This window comes from Etheostoma cragini, chromosome 15, assembly GCF_013103735.1.
Source record: "Etheostoma cragini isolate CJK2018 chromosome 15, CSU_Ecrag_1.0, whole genome shotgun sequence".
In the NCBI taxonomy this organism is placed as follows: Eukaryota; Metazoa; Chordata; class Actinopteri; order Perciformes; family Percidae; genus Etheostoma; species Etheostoma cragini.
Window position 1 is genome coordinate 5,590,060 of NC_048421.1, and position 14,488 is coordinate 5,604,547.

Below are 14,488 nucleotides of genomic sequence, written 5' to 3' on the forward strand. Positions count from 1 at the left end.
GGTTCAAACTGTGCGTAAATTTAAAAGATAATTTTACTTGGCAGGAGATAAACGATTTGACATAAAGAAGTTGAGCCACATTAGGTTTTGTGTGAGATCGCTTTGTGAACTACATCTCTCATATGGAACAATAAACGTCACCAGAGAAATACGGCTGTCTCGTCTTGTCGAACTTTATTGTCTTCTTCCAAGATGAAGGCAGAAGTATTAAAAGAGGGAAAAGCCGTTATGAATCGTGTAAAGTCGAGAGCTGCAGCTACTCGAAGGGAGTGGAGGGAAATTGTGGTTATTAACCACAGTTCTTTTTTTTTTTACCCCGAAGTTAAGTCCCATGGAGGCAAACGGAAGGGGCGGGACTTCTGCTCTCCATATGACCCACTGTTTTCCGTCCTGTAAACTAGAGAATGCAACTGTTGTGGTTTGAAACACGTCGTTATGTTATGAAACAGTGCTGGTTTGGATCATTTTGGGCATAAAAACTACTTAGTTTGATTTAGAAAAAAAGATTGTGGTTTGGGTTAATACCAGTACTTCACCTTTACGTGCGTGACACAGAACGTGACATTGTTCTGTTTGTCTGTAAAGTAACATGAAATCGTACTGTTTTCTTTTATTTTCAAATGAGACACAAACCCCAGACTCCTGCTTGAAAGTCCTGTGTCTGTTCGACGTATCTACCACCCCAACCTGGCCTCCTTATGCGGAATTTGGTGCTCTGATACATCTTACTTCCTGCTTCCTCCCGCCATAATTTCTATAGCCACTAGGGTGCGCCCTAATAACGAAAATTTGAGTTTTTCTCTAAGTGCTGCTTAAACGATTGACTCATGCGGGTTTTTCTTCGCGGGAGTACAGTCTCTTAAGATTTTCTGTCTTGTACAATATTTCTTCTAGTTGCCAGTCTAGGGCTAATGGTAGCTTGTGCAGAGTTTCAATGTAATTCATCATAAATGATCTGGCATAAGTCTGCCAGAAAAAAAACCTTCCTTGTTGCACCCTGTGAAAACCAACTTGTAACTTTCTATATCAATTTTATTGCATGTTCTTTGAGTTTGTGCGTGCGTGCGTGCGTGCATGCATTTTATCCTTGGCTTCATGTCAATCAAACAACCCTTGAATGAAATGAAAATCTCTGCCAGGAAATAGACCCAACCGCTGATAAATTAAAAAGTTGTACATGGTATTTGATTTGGAGCAGTTTTATTAGCCAGGACAACCGACCATTTTAAGCTATATAGCCTTGATAGGGATTTAAAAAAAGATATTTTATAATTGACCCACAACAATCAAAAGCTACATGTTAGACATGACATTGTTTAGGGCTGGGTATCGAAATAACCCAATATAAAACCTCTCCAGTCAAACGATACCAACATATGATTCTTTTTGATGTACCCCAAAAAATACTATATTTGTATGGTTCTGCTCGCAGCCAATCAGCGCAAATGTTCTTTGATAATGCGCCGTGTGATTACCGCAGCAGCTACAACCCACACAGTCTGTGGTGAGGTGAAGTCGAACGCAATGTAGTTGTTGGCAGTTTACATTAAGAGTTGTAGCCTATCCATCATTCTCATGGTGGGTACTGAATGAAGTAGCAATAAAAATGTATCTAATGAAGTACTACTGGTATCACTATCACTTTAAGGTAACATGTTTTGGTACTGGTATTGTAATTTGAGCAGTACCCAGCCCCAGTATTGTTATCCTACAATCACATAACAGCTGCAGGAACGGGTTACGGCACCTCTCAAAATTCCCTTTTTCCTTCCTTCAAATGTTTAATATGTTTTATTCACTACATTGTTGTGAATCCCCTTGAGGGAAAGTCCATGCCCAGTCTACATCCTGTCTTTAATCTTTACCTCCACAGAATCTCTATTCTCCTTTATTTCTCCTTGTCATGTAGGCTACTTTCCTATCCGGTGAGGGCACTGGTCCAGGTACCAATGCAGCTGTTTGTCTCAATCAGACAAACAGCTGCACAGGTGGTGGCAGTAACAAAGCCCTACCAGTAGGGTGCAGCAGATGGTGTCAGACGACTGGGGACAATGATTGGGGCTGATAGAATCATTCATTAAAGATCACAATTTTGTGTGTGAGTCAGCGGGGACAGAGTGGAGCAGATAACAAGAGTCACAGCTTTAGGGAGGGGAAAGTTAGATAGAAGTCAGATAATACAGAAGAGTGAGAGCAACACAGAGAGGAATACAGACCCAAAAGGCAAAGGAAAAGACAGATAGCACTGCTGATTACACAGAATCAGTTAATGTTCAAAGGCTGGTACAGTGCTAATCCAAAAAACACAAGTTCAGTTTTTATTTTTTATTTTTTACATTTAGCTTAAAATAATCTTTTCGTTTAGATAAAAAGCATCCACTATTTTATTTTATTTTTACATTTCCCTACAGTTTCATTGTTTTTTGGAGACTGACTGAGTGTGAGAAGAGCACATTGGATGAAATGGAGAAGGCAGAGAAAGAAGGGCAGGGTGGAGGTGTAGCTGAGTGCCATCCAGTCATCAGGGAGCCAGCCTTGCTTGTTCATAGAGCTCAGCATCTGACAGGAGAAAGCAATTCTGTCTGAAACAAGGCGATGCTCATTTCCTTTCTCCGAGCTCGAAGCAGTGCCATTCAGACTAGATAGAGGGGGAGTTTGGTGAGGTCAAACCACAAGTGCTATATTGTGTTTATTCTAGAGCAAGGGCATGTCTTTTCAAAGGAGGTATCTTCTATAATTTATTTTTTAGATTTGTTTTCCTTTTGGCATTTTAGGCCTTTATTTGATAGGAGTGCTTGGACATGAAAGGGGAGAGAGAGCATGAATGACATGCAGCAAAGGGCCGCAGGGCGGAAATAAACTTGCAGCAGCTGCACGCTCTATCAGGTGTCCTATACAGGTGCCCCAGAATCCGCTATATTCGAGGATTTATTTATTTATTTATTTTACAATTGGTAACACTGTTTTCCTCTACTAAAGGGGTCAGCAACCTAAGGAAGCTATGTAGCTCTACCAATGGCCCACTAGCAATAAGTGCAAGTGTGTTTTTCAGAAATGTTCAAATCCGCATGCCAAATAACCTCTTGCACAGCCATTGGCAGGAGCACAGCAATTAACAGCAGTTTTATTGACTTTTCCCCATCCACATTCCATGAACACCCACCCTCATCTGGCTTTGGTTGGCTTGTACTCCTAGCCTTCTTCACAGAATGTGGTGCAAAGGGAAAAAATTACACTGCCTGAGCGTGCTCGGTAGATGATGGCGGGCTTAATGCTGATATGTCACACTGAGCAGCATCAACATTTAAAAATGGCACTTCATATTAAAAAGGTTGCCAATTGTATTGTCTTTTTATTGTAAACATGGGAAAAGAGATTTTAATCATTAACACACACACACACACACACACACACACACACACACACACACACACACACAAATCTAAACACACCTACTTATGTGATGCGTTTAGAAATGTGGGGGTTTTTCAGGCGGGAGTTGTATTGACTTCCGGTGCATATTGGATGCTGTTATATAACGGTCTGATCATGGTGAGGTGTCCAGATTTCTAAAGATAAGCTGGCAAGTTACTTAGCAACCACTACAGAGCAGGATAGGGGAGCAAGTATGATTGCCAATGAATACTGGCCAAACTCTTTTAATCATAACACTGTGGCTATTTTACTTTTTTTGCCATGGGTTTCATTTTTATTTATTTATTAGGCTAAATTATTATGTTTTTCTATCAAGCCTGTATTAATCACCGTATGGTATAAAATGTTACTAATACATCTAAATGGGGTTTAGGTTTGACGCCTTGTGCTTTGCCAGACGCAAAGTGTAACTCATGTAAATGTCATTGTCTGCTCTTTAGATGACAAATTATTAGTCAGTTGCTTATTAGTCAGTCAAATCAGCATTAATGTGGGTTTCTCTTCAGAAATGTTTTTTTTTTTTTTTTTTTTAATTGGAAATAATTGGTGACTCCAGGGTTTTTTAAGGGAGACAAATGAACAGGACTGCACTAAATGCATGCCAGCCCCAACAGCTGACAGCTGTGGATTTAAAGGGGCAGCTTTGAGGACTAAAGGCCAAGATGGCTGGTATCAACCAGAAGCTTGTCCAAAGTTATCCTCAGAGTCCACTGTTGCTAACCATTGTGAAGTTGCAACAGCATGTTCTAGACAGATGCTACTTCACTGCACGCCCCACTCACAGCATGGCACACCAACCTGCCTCTTAAAAAATACAATACCATACAACTAGTCTCGCTTTGCCAGACCTTCCTCCACAGCGATAGGAAGGAGGGACGCAGCAAAATAGCACAGGGAAGGAACTTGTTTTGGTGGAACGTGTGTACGTTCAAAGGTTGAGAAAACTCAGATTGTACAGATAGTCTCTCTAGCTGTCTTGATTTCAGGAGAAGTTAACCACAGTCCCCATAAATGGACCGGAGTTTAAAATTACAACACAAAGAAAGCGGAAGGTGAAGGGACATCCAAAAACCGACATCCAAAAAGAGTGACTTGCGAGCAATCCGGAAAGTGGAACGTTGTAGACATTAGAAGCCCAGCTGTATAAAAAAGACAGGGCACCCTGTTGTGTGTACAGTTTCTTTTGAAATAAACAATTCACAACGTTTTGTCAGGCTGCATTCGGAATAACGGTCCGAGGGAAACGTATTTTCTCTTTAACCAGCAAGGTGCACATTGTAAAATGGTCGCAGTTCAAAAACACTTGGATACTATTGTGACTTGAAACAAAACTACTCAGCTTAGGTTTAGTAAACACAACTACTTGGGTTATAGGAAAAGCGCTCATAACCTAAATTATCCTATCTAATTTAAGTGTGTTAAGTTTGTTGAATATGTTGCATGTGAGATGTAAGATAAGTACGTTATCTACATGATTCAAGTTAAGTACATCCGTGATGTAAATTAAGTACAATACCGGTCAAAAGTTTGCGGTCACTTACAAATCTCAATTGCACTCCATTACAGACAGAATACCAGCTGAGATCAGTTGCAAAATTTGAAATCAGTTGAAATTTGTAAGTGACCCTAAACTTTTGACCGGTAGTGTACGTTGGTAAATTAACAAAAAAAGTCAACGTTGACTTTTAGTTTCACAAGGGACACCAACAGCGCTGTCTTCTGTGAAAGTCCCATGTTTGTTTGAGCCATCCATTCACCCCAAACTCACACGGACTTGTATTAGTGTTTGTGATACATCAAAAACAATGCCGGACAAAAAATACATTTTCCTCAAAACATAATTGAGAATACAGTTAAGTTTGTTGGGAACATTATTTTTAGGAGACTGAGCTGGGCACACACATGACATGGCAACTACAGTACAGGACAGTTTTTTTCCAAACTACCCACCCATATGTTGGCTGTATGGTTGCTGCAGAGGGAGAATTATATTTCATTTTACTTGGTCAAACAGATATTGGTCAAAAGTTATGAGGCTGATGCAGCACCAACGAGTGAGGCGTTTTTCTTTAAGATTCAGAGATAGGTATTTATCGTCCTTCCATATCAACCCACAATGATCTTTCTGTGTTTATTTTGCAGTTACGGGGACCATGTTCAGCATTTCAAGGTGCTGCAGGATCGCAGCTGTCAGTACTACGTGTGGGACGAGCTCTTCTCCTCTCTGAATGAGCTGGTGGAGTTCTACCATAGCAACAGCATCGCTAAGGAGAGGACCGTCTTTCTGAGAGACCCTGAGCACTTCGCCAGGGTGAGCAATGTTTGTTTGCTTGTGTCCTTTTCTTTCTCGCTCGTCCATTTCAACTCTCACAAACACCTACGTACTTATCACCTTTTTTTTTAACCAAAGCAGATAAAGCGAAAAGCACAAATATGTTATCAATATTTCAATGATTAATTAAACAGGATGTTTACACCCTCAAAGTCCTTCCTATGTGCAACTGTGACTAGTTCGTGCACACTCACAAAGAGACGATGAAGAGAATATTTCAAATATAGGCAATTCATTAATGATTATAATAAAACAAAATGTGGCTTGAGATCCTAGACTACAATTTCTTTGGGAAAAGAAAATAATTTTGTTATCTCCCACACAAATATTTTGATATCAGTGATTTATTTTCATTACCAATTTCCTCTTAGACTTCACAGTGTTTGTGTCTTTGTCGTTCCAACTGAATCCTGATTCATTTGAGGAAGTTATTACGTTTTGAATCTAGCAAAACGATCTTTTCTTACCTTTTCCCAAGAATTCACCTAAACCCACAGCAGTGACATTGCACAATTTATTTTGCAATGTCAATTTCAATCTCCTCTCTAATTAATTTAGTGACACATCTGTTCTTGTCACCACTCTGTCTCCTTCGTCATCCCTCCTGTGTTTAAGAGATTAAGTAAAGTATCTGATGACACTTGTGAAGCAGCAGTTTGACAAAAAAGTCTCTTTTCCATCTTTTGTCAAATCCGTTTGTTTTTTTAAACCTATGGGAATACTCCAGATGTTGGTGAAATGTCTGCAGCTGTGACTGGGGCAGCAGGGTTTGACGTAGAGGTGCAGCTTGTAATGAAAGATCACAGGACTGCCGTTGGTTTGGAGCGGAACCAAATCAGTCATCTTCGACACAGAGCCAGAGGGAGTGAGAACCGCAGTGCTAAAGAAACTGATGTGAAAGGCAATTATTTAGATGATTAAGTTGCCACATATCAAGTTTGGACAGAACATTTCTTTCTTCAGTTGTGTATAGGCAACTTTAACTTTGTACGTCAGACACCTAATGAGGCTGGTTGCTGGTTTTAACTCATCTAGCTACACCAATCATAAGCTATTCAAGTCAAAACAAGACAATTTTATTCATTTAGCCCAATATCACAAATCAGTCTCAATGGGTTTAACAAACTGAACAACATACAACACTTTCTTTCTTCCTGTTTTCAATATACTGGCAGGTGAATTAGGTAGTTAAATAACGTACCATCTGTTACCAAAAGGCGTATCCCGACTTTCTGTCAGGTTTAGTGAGAGACAAATCTAAAATGACAGGTAGTTCCCATGATGGTGTCACCATGGGAGAAGCTGTTGTTGTTACTTATTGTGAAGTCATTCTGTACAGAGGATCACATTGCATGTTAAGTATTCCTGGGAGTGGCAGGCGAGCCGCGCCTGCAAGCGGAGCCGCATGCTGTGGAGTGATATGATCCACAGCGATTCTGACGTGACAGCATGTTTGTATCACTGTACCACAAGATGCATGCTAATACTCATCACATCATGTCCGCTTCAGAACCCTGGCCACTTAGAATAGACCAGCTATTCATTAGGGAACTGATCGTGCAGAGCCGTTACAGAGAGGAGACACATGTGAAGTGATATTAGAATTTACAGCAGGCAGGGTAAACTCATATTTTGACTAAGGCATAGCTCTACGCTTGGCTCACAGTCTGCCAGTCCACCCCTTTGGTCCAGATTACTGTTTGTATAAGCAATCATGGTTGCCAGAGGATGGATCCTAAAATATCTGGTGAGGCTCTGACATTTCCTTTAGCGACATCAAAAGGTTGACATTTGTGGTTTTGAATGAAATAACTTTAAAAAACTAAACTGTTGGATGGATTGCCAGGAAATTTGGTATGGACATGTCTGTCCCCCATCAGAATGACTTATATTTATTTTGTTGCAAGCTTCTGAATACAAAATCATCAATTCATGATCATTTCACTTTTGTTTTTGCTGCAAAAAAATGTAAAACGTAAATGACCATGATTTTTTTTCTAAAGACAGATTGACATACCTTTTCCAAGATATAGGTTGAGTCAATTGGCATTAGAGTGCACAATGAACATTCATGTAAAGCTGAGGAGTAACTCATACTGCTAAATAAAAAATTCAACAACTTTATTAATGCAACAAGGGGCAATTAGTTGAGAGCAGCAACAGACAACACACCCTTACATACTGTAACAGCACACAAGCCTAAATGTAGGCCTAGACCCGAGAGAGCAGACAAACAATAATCCAAAAATTGATTTTCTCCATTTAAAAGTCAAACTGCAGAAGGGATAAAAGACTAGTTTGAAACAACGTCTTGATGGCAACAGAGAAAATTCACTGTAAAGAACATGATCTGAAAATCTCATACAAAATGCTCAATTTGGTGATTACAACAAAAATTTACACCAATAATTTTAGAGAAGGTTTTGACTATAGCTTTAACTTTAATTTGTCCAGGGAGAGACTTTTAAATAAGCTATTTTGTAACATCATGAGAGTAATATCAATCATACATATATTACATTACATACAGTATTCTTTATCTTACAGCTCATAAGTAATGAACATGAGTGTATTTCACTATGCTTCCTAGCCTGTTAAAGTCAAAGATTACATGTTACATTAAGGTCAGGTTAGCTGCATCTCGCCAGTTTTGATGACTAACCCATCGCTCTGTTAGTAATCAAGATGAATAAGGAATGTAACAATCCCACATGACCTCCGTGGTCTAGTGTTGCCAGTTCTTCAGTTCTACTCCAACTGTATCTGTTTCATATTCATTTTGATTGTCAATCTTTGGACTTTATGAATGTGAGCAAGAATAACATTTATCACAAGGGAAATAATAGTTTAAAAAGCAGTCTAAAAGCAAAGCTGCGATTTCAAATGACAACAGGGGCTTGAGGTGTTTGTCTTCTGTAGAACCCTAATTTAGAAGGCATCAGCCCAAAAGCATCTCTAAAGCAGAGATTTAGCTCCCACCTGTTTTTTGCACTGGGTCTGTTTGGAACCAGTTATTTGACTCTACTGGTTAATTTTGCTTGGAAATCAAACCCTGCACTTAACTATCAGCTTGCTGCACTGCATGCAAGTAAAAAAAAAAGTAAAGAGGCACTGACATCAAGATGCTGGCCTGCAGATAGCCAGCCACTGCTGCTTTGGGCTACTTCTAAGGTGATAGAAAGTGAGGAGTTAAGATGCCCATGACTCTGTAGAACTGCTGAGAGAGGAAGTAACACAAAAACACATGCACATACAATAGATCTTCCTGTGTTTGTGACATTAGCCAGAAGGTATTTTAAACATTTCAAACTGGTATTGGAATTCTGGCAAGGCCGCACTACAACATTGAATACATAGATGAATAGGTTTAGGATTTCAAAAAGATAAAAAATATACAGCAAAACATCAATATAGTGTGTAATGTTTGGATGGCCACATCATCTTCACAAGCTTGAAGAAAATCTGATTGGCTGAAATGCGTTCATGAATCAGAATGAATGAGCTTGTCTGAATCATATGGTCACCAGAAGACGACGCACATTCATTGATCTTTGTGTGAGCTTTACTTCAATAAATCAGCCCTCTCTTCATACACCTGCTGGTGTATACGTGCAATGAAGTGAGAATTTGGCATTGAAGTCAGCAGGATTTGGCCGTTTCACCAAGTCATTTTTCAAAAATGCAATTTTATAACTTAGATGGGGTTATTGCTACATAAAACAGAGGTATGGCTTTTCTCATCTATTCAGCCCGACCGCTGCAGTATTTTACCTGGCAGGACAGGGGACTTTCAGATGAGGATGACAGATTTTGATTCTAAAAATAGGTTTTTATTTTTTACAAACTAGCTTCTCGCAAATATAGTCCTTATTTAGTAACATCCTGCCTCACACCTAAACAGTTTCATGTTTCGTTCTAAATCCTTGGGGATGTTGCACATTCCTTGACCAAACGCAGTTGGAGCTGGTGCAAAGAATTTAGCTTTAGGGCATAATGAAGGTAGTTAAATGGGAGGTAACAACAGCCGTCTCATGGGAGAATGACAATCTGTATGACCTAAATACTGTCACAATCTAAATCTCTTTACTCCAAGCCACTAACACATTAAAAAAACACCAGCTTCTGAGCTTTTTGAGCATTTTGATTTTCTAAGATTTAGATTTTCTAATATTTATTCGGTAGTTTCTGTTGGTGCACCACCAATATCCGTCTATCTGCTATGAGTTCAGATAGAAGCACTGTAACAATTGTAAGAAATTTGATTACCGGATAAAGAAAGACAGATGCTGCACTTTTTCTGTGTCATAGGCATTTATTGCTGTCATTAAGCAACTTTAGGACCATAATAGAATGTTTATGCTCGTTAATTGCATTGCTATTTTACACTCCATTTATTCTCACCATTACATTTTAATGTAGGCTAATCTGTGATGCTGTAACAAGTTGGTCAATTTGCCGTGCATTCTTGATGTTAGCACTCATTGGTACTACTCTATTCACTTAGCTGGCCCACCCACATCCTCACAGCTGCTCCAGAGATATATCCATTGTTATTGTGTGTGTGTGTGTGTGTTTATTTACAGGACTGCATCTAATATTTAGGCTCCAATTGCACCATTAATAATAACATTTTATGTTGAAACGTATGTTGTCAAATGTGCTTTAATGCTTTGCAATTTACCAAACCGTTACAAAGTGACAGCTACAAGTATCAGCGTTCAAACCATATTGGACTTCCAACAAGTTAAGAGATGAATCGCCCAAAATAATTACAGCATAGCTGAATTATATGTCCTTATTAGCAGATCACTTATTCCTTTTATTTCCTATCATATTTTATTCCATTATCACATGATGGGATGCATCCTACATAGGTCTCTTTATATGATGAACAAGGATTTGCCCAAGCTCAGAACTAAAGCTATCACATCAGGACTATGCTTCTTTAGAATGAGGTCCATCAGGGCAGTATACAGTACTTGTTGTATGTTATTCTGCCTCAGGTCTGACTGATGTGGTCATGGGTTACCTTGCTATATTAATATTAAGCTCTGATAAGGGTTGCGTGCCAGGTGGGCCTTGTTTACATAAATGGTTGTACAATCCTAAAAACTGTAGTGTGAGTCCATCTGGAATCGGCCAATCAACAAACCAGGATACATGAAAAAAATGACTTTTGAATGACTGATCTTTTCTTTTTCTTGGTCATGTAAATATAAAGTAATCTTGTATCACTCCAACATTAGCATGCTGTCTGTGACTTTGCTTGTACTGTAGGTCACAAGGTTGCTCTGCCAAGGCCTTGAGGTAATATGTATCTGGATCACAACATGGCCCATAACTGGGGTGGCGTGATGAAGGTGCTGGGTCTACCTACGAGGCTATGTAGCCTTAGAAAACCTCTGCCATTCCAAATAAGATCACAGCAGCTTAGTCACAGCTTTATATCTGTAGCCTTATTTACTCTGCAACTGTTTTATTGAGAGCTTCAAGTGGTGAACTGTACATTTTCAGTTGTCTATTTAAACAATAAAAATAGATAATGATTTTGTAACATGCTAAGTTATATTTGTTGTGTCACAATTTAGATTAACTTTGTTCTTATGACTGAATGGATTTTTTTTAAATACATCTTAGATAATGGCTTTTTTCATACAATATTTTTTGTTTTTACTTTCTTCTGAATGTGTTTCTACAGACATTTTTTTTTATCTTTATCTTTGGTCTGGCAGCAGAACAAAGGCACAAGATCTCATAAAAACTCCATCCTACCTTCTCTTCTTTTTCTTAAGATTCATAGCATATCATGGTCATCAGCAATTCAAGTCAGAGGTCTTCCTTCTGCTATCTGCAGATTAAAAAAAAACATAAGAAAGAATACAATTAGCTTGGATCCATACTGTCTGTAATTGTATTTAAAATCATGCTCAGCTTGTCTTTGTATCTGTGGGGCTTCGTCTTGGCCTTCGGCATCAACAAAGCTCCAACGCCCGCTAAAAGTCCCTCACTGAGCATGTCTCTACAAACCTTACAACACAGTCTTCACTCAATTAAGGTTTTACTTATATAAATTATGATGCCAGAGAGATAACAGGACCACTTAATTTAAGTTGCAGACCTCTTCTTGCCTGGTCCATTACACTTAAATTCCCACTAAGTTATTGTGAAACTCCCGTCTTTGCAACATTGTTGTGTATTCTCTGTGTGTCTAAAATATGCATACCCACTTTCTTAGTTACCTGCAAACTATTTCATCTTTATTTCACCCAAATGCTAGGCAGTGACACTAACAGCACAAAATCTCTTGCAAAAACTAGTTCTTGCATCTCTCCATTTAGACCTTTGGATTATTAAATGAATGCATGAAAACCGGGTTAGAGAAACTTCAACCTGTGTGCAGTAAATGATTCATGGAAATAATCCTCTCTCACTGTCTCTTACACCACCAAATGATCACAACCTCTTTCAGTTTTTGACTATTTGGGTCAGTTTCACAGACTTTGTCTGTAAAGGACCTGGTTAATCGGAATCCATGCAATTCCTTTGCAGTGCTTTTTTTCTTGTCCCTCCTATTGTCTGGTTGGTCTTTCCAAACTAATTCCACACCAGCTCATTAAGTGGCCCTAGATCACTTCTTATCTCTTAATGGCATGGTGGAAAATGACTCTCTGTATCTATATTTTTTAATGTCTCCTCCCAACATATCCCTAATGACTCGTGTCTCGAAGATTTCTCTTCAAACAGAAAGCCTGTTCATGCAAAACCTCAGCCTCTTTTTGACACCTTGTCCTTTTGGAGTGGTAACAGGCACAGGCTATTTTTGCTGCGCTACGTTTATGCACTGTGTGCATAAACGTAGCGCGTGTGTGTGTGTGTGTGTGTGTATGTAAGACAAATGTAGTTTAAGGATGTAGTCCATTGATGTTACAGAGTAATTGGTTTCTCTGTCAGCGCTCACTCTAGGTCGGAGCAGGCACTGAAGAGGACGTTGATCACAAGGCAGCCGAGCATAGCTGATACAGACGGAGCATATTTCTCCTTCCAAACCATTGCTCCTCACGAGTTCGCATGGAAAACTGACACACACACACACACACACACACACACACACACACACACACACACACACACACACACACACACACACACACACACACACACACACACACAAAGCAAATAGAGACCTGCACACACATGCTTGCTCACACCCAAATTCACAGATTCACATTCACTCAAGAAGTCTAGACTAGTTTAGGGAAACAATAAAGTATAAGTCTGCGAAGGTTTGATAGATTTGTCGGATTGATAGATGTGTCATTGTCTCTTGATCCCAATCCTGCTGTCTGGTTAGTGTGTGAGTGTGTTTGTGTGTTTTTGTCTGGATGACATCATATTGCGCCTTAGTCTAAGACAAAACAATCCGGAGCAATGAAGCCCAGAATTGCAACACCAGACCCACACACACACACACACACACACAAAATACACGCACAAAATACAATATTGGTATTCTTTCCAGTCTCTGAGCTCCCTCACAGTTCATATCACATCCACTTTTCTCCATGGGGGTGCAACTGACAGCTAAGAGGTTAGTTACGTTCAAGATGCTCTTCTTAAAATAGAAACTTTTCTTCTGCTATACTCTCACATGTAAACTGATTTTACTTCACCAGTCAATAGAGATCAGAGGAGGGCGGCTATCAGGGGAGAAAAAAGACTCTACTTTTGTTAACTCAAAGAAAAATACAGTGCGACAGACAAAGCACAGCATCGGCAAGTTGAACTGAAAGCAGTTAATGTTATCGTGAATTGACACAAATAGAATGAAAACATCACACATTTAACTGAATGCTGTTTGGAGTGTGTGTGAACTCGAATCTCATCCTAACACACATCATTCTGGACTTATAACTCTCTGTCTATCTGTCTCTCTTAGAGTCTTACTCTACTTCGCTTTTTCTCTCTCACAGCCTCTAAGAATTCCAATTTGGTTATTTAATCCGTTCATGTAGAGTTGCTCTGCCCCGATAAAGCCCATGTGTAGCCAAATGATGAACAAAGCCTATAAGAAGAAGAGCTTTGCAATTTTAATGAAATACACACCCTCTTTACCAACTTAAACCACAGATTGCAGCTGCAATCTAAAAGATCTCCCCTTATCAAGATGTATTTATCTGTTCAAACAAAATACATTTCAATTGCCAGGTTAGCACACATTGAAAATAAAGATCTCAGAATGGTAAATGTAAACAACATGGAAATACTTCATAATTTCACCTATTATCATATGAAATGTCCCTGGAGGTAAACAGCCCGAAAAAATATTTATTCTTTCTTGTCACTAAGAAGTAGTTTGACATTTTAGGAAAAGCTCTTATTCACTTTCTTGTCGAAAGAGGAGAAGATTGATAGATAGAGTGGCATCAATCATATTATCTACTTCTAAGGCAAGAAATTGAATAAGAGCCTTTTTGCTTGAATGTTAAACTATTCCATTACATGTAAATGAGTCTAACAGGTACTGACGTTTTGGATTTTCCTGTTAAAATGCTAAGAGTATATAAGAGTAAAATATAACAAATCCAAACAGGCAATTTCTCTAAACTGCATCCATCATCTTAAATCAGAAATACAATTTGGCTGTCAATCTTGTCTACAGAGTGGTATTTAGGTGGAAGCTTGTTCCCCAATCCCACAGACTGAACAGCACTGAGGTTTACA

General features: G+C 39.1%; 1 protein-coding gene across 1 annotated transcript in view; it reads left to right on the plus strand.

The window, feature by feature from the left end:
• Positions 1-14,488, plus strand: part of grapa (GRB2 related adaptor protein a) — a 32,571-nt gene that overhangs the window by 15,999 nt on the left and 2,084 nt on the right. Inside the window, exon 4 of the mRNA XM_034893273.1 lies at positions 5,578-5,746. Coding sequence (XP_034749164.1) covers positions 5,578-5,746 — 169 coding nt within the window. The remainder of the gene's footprint in view (positions 1-5,577; positions 5,747-14,488) is intronic.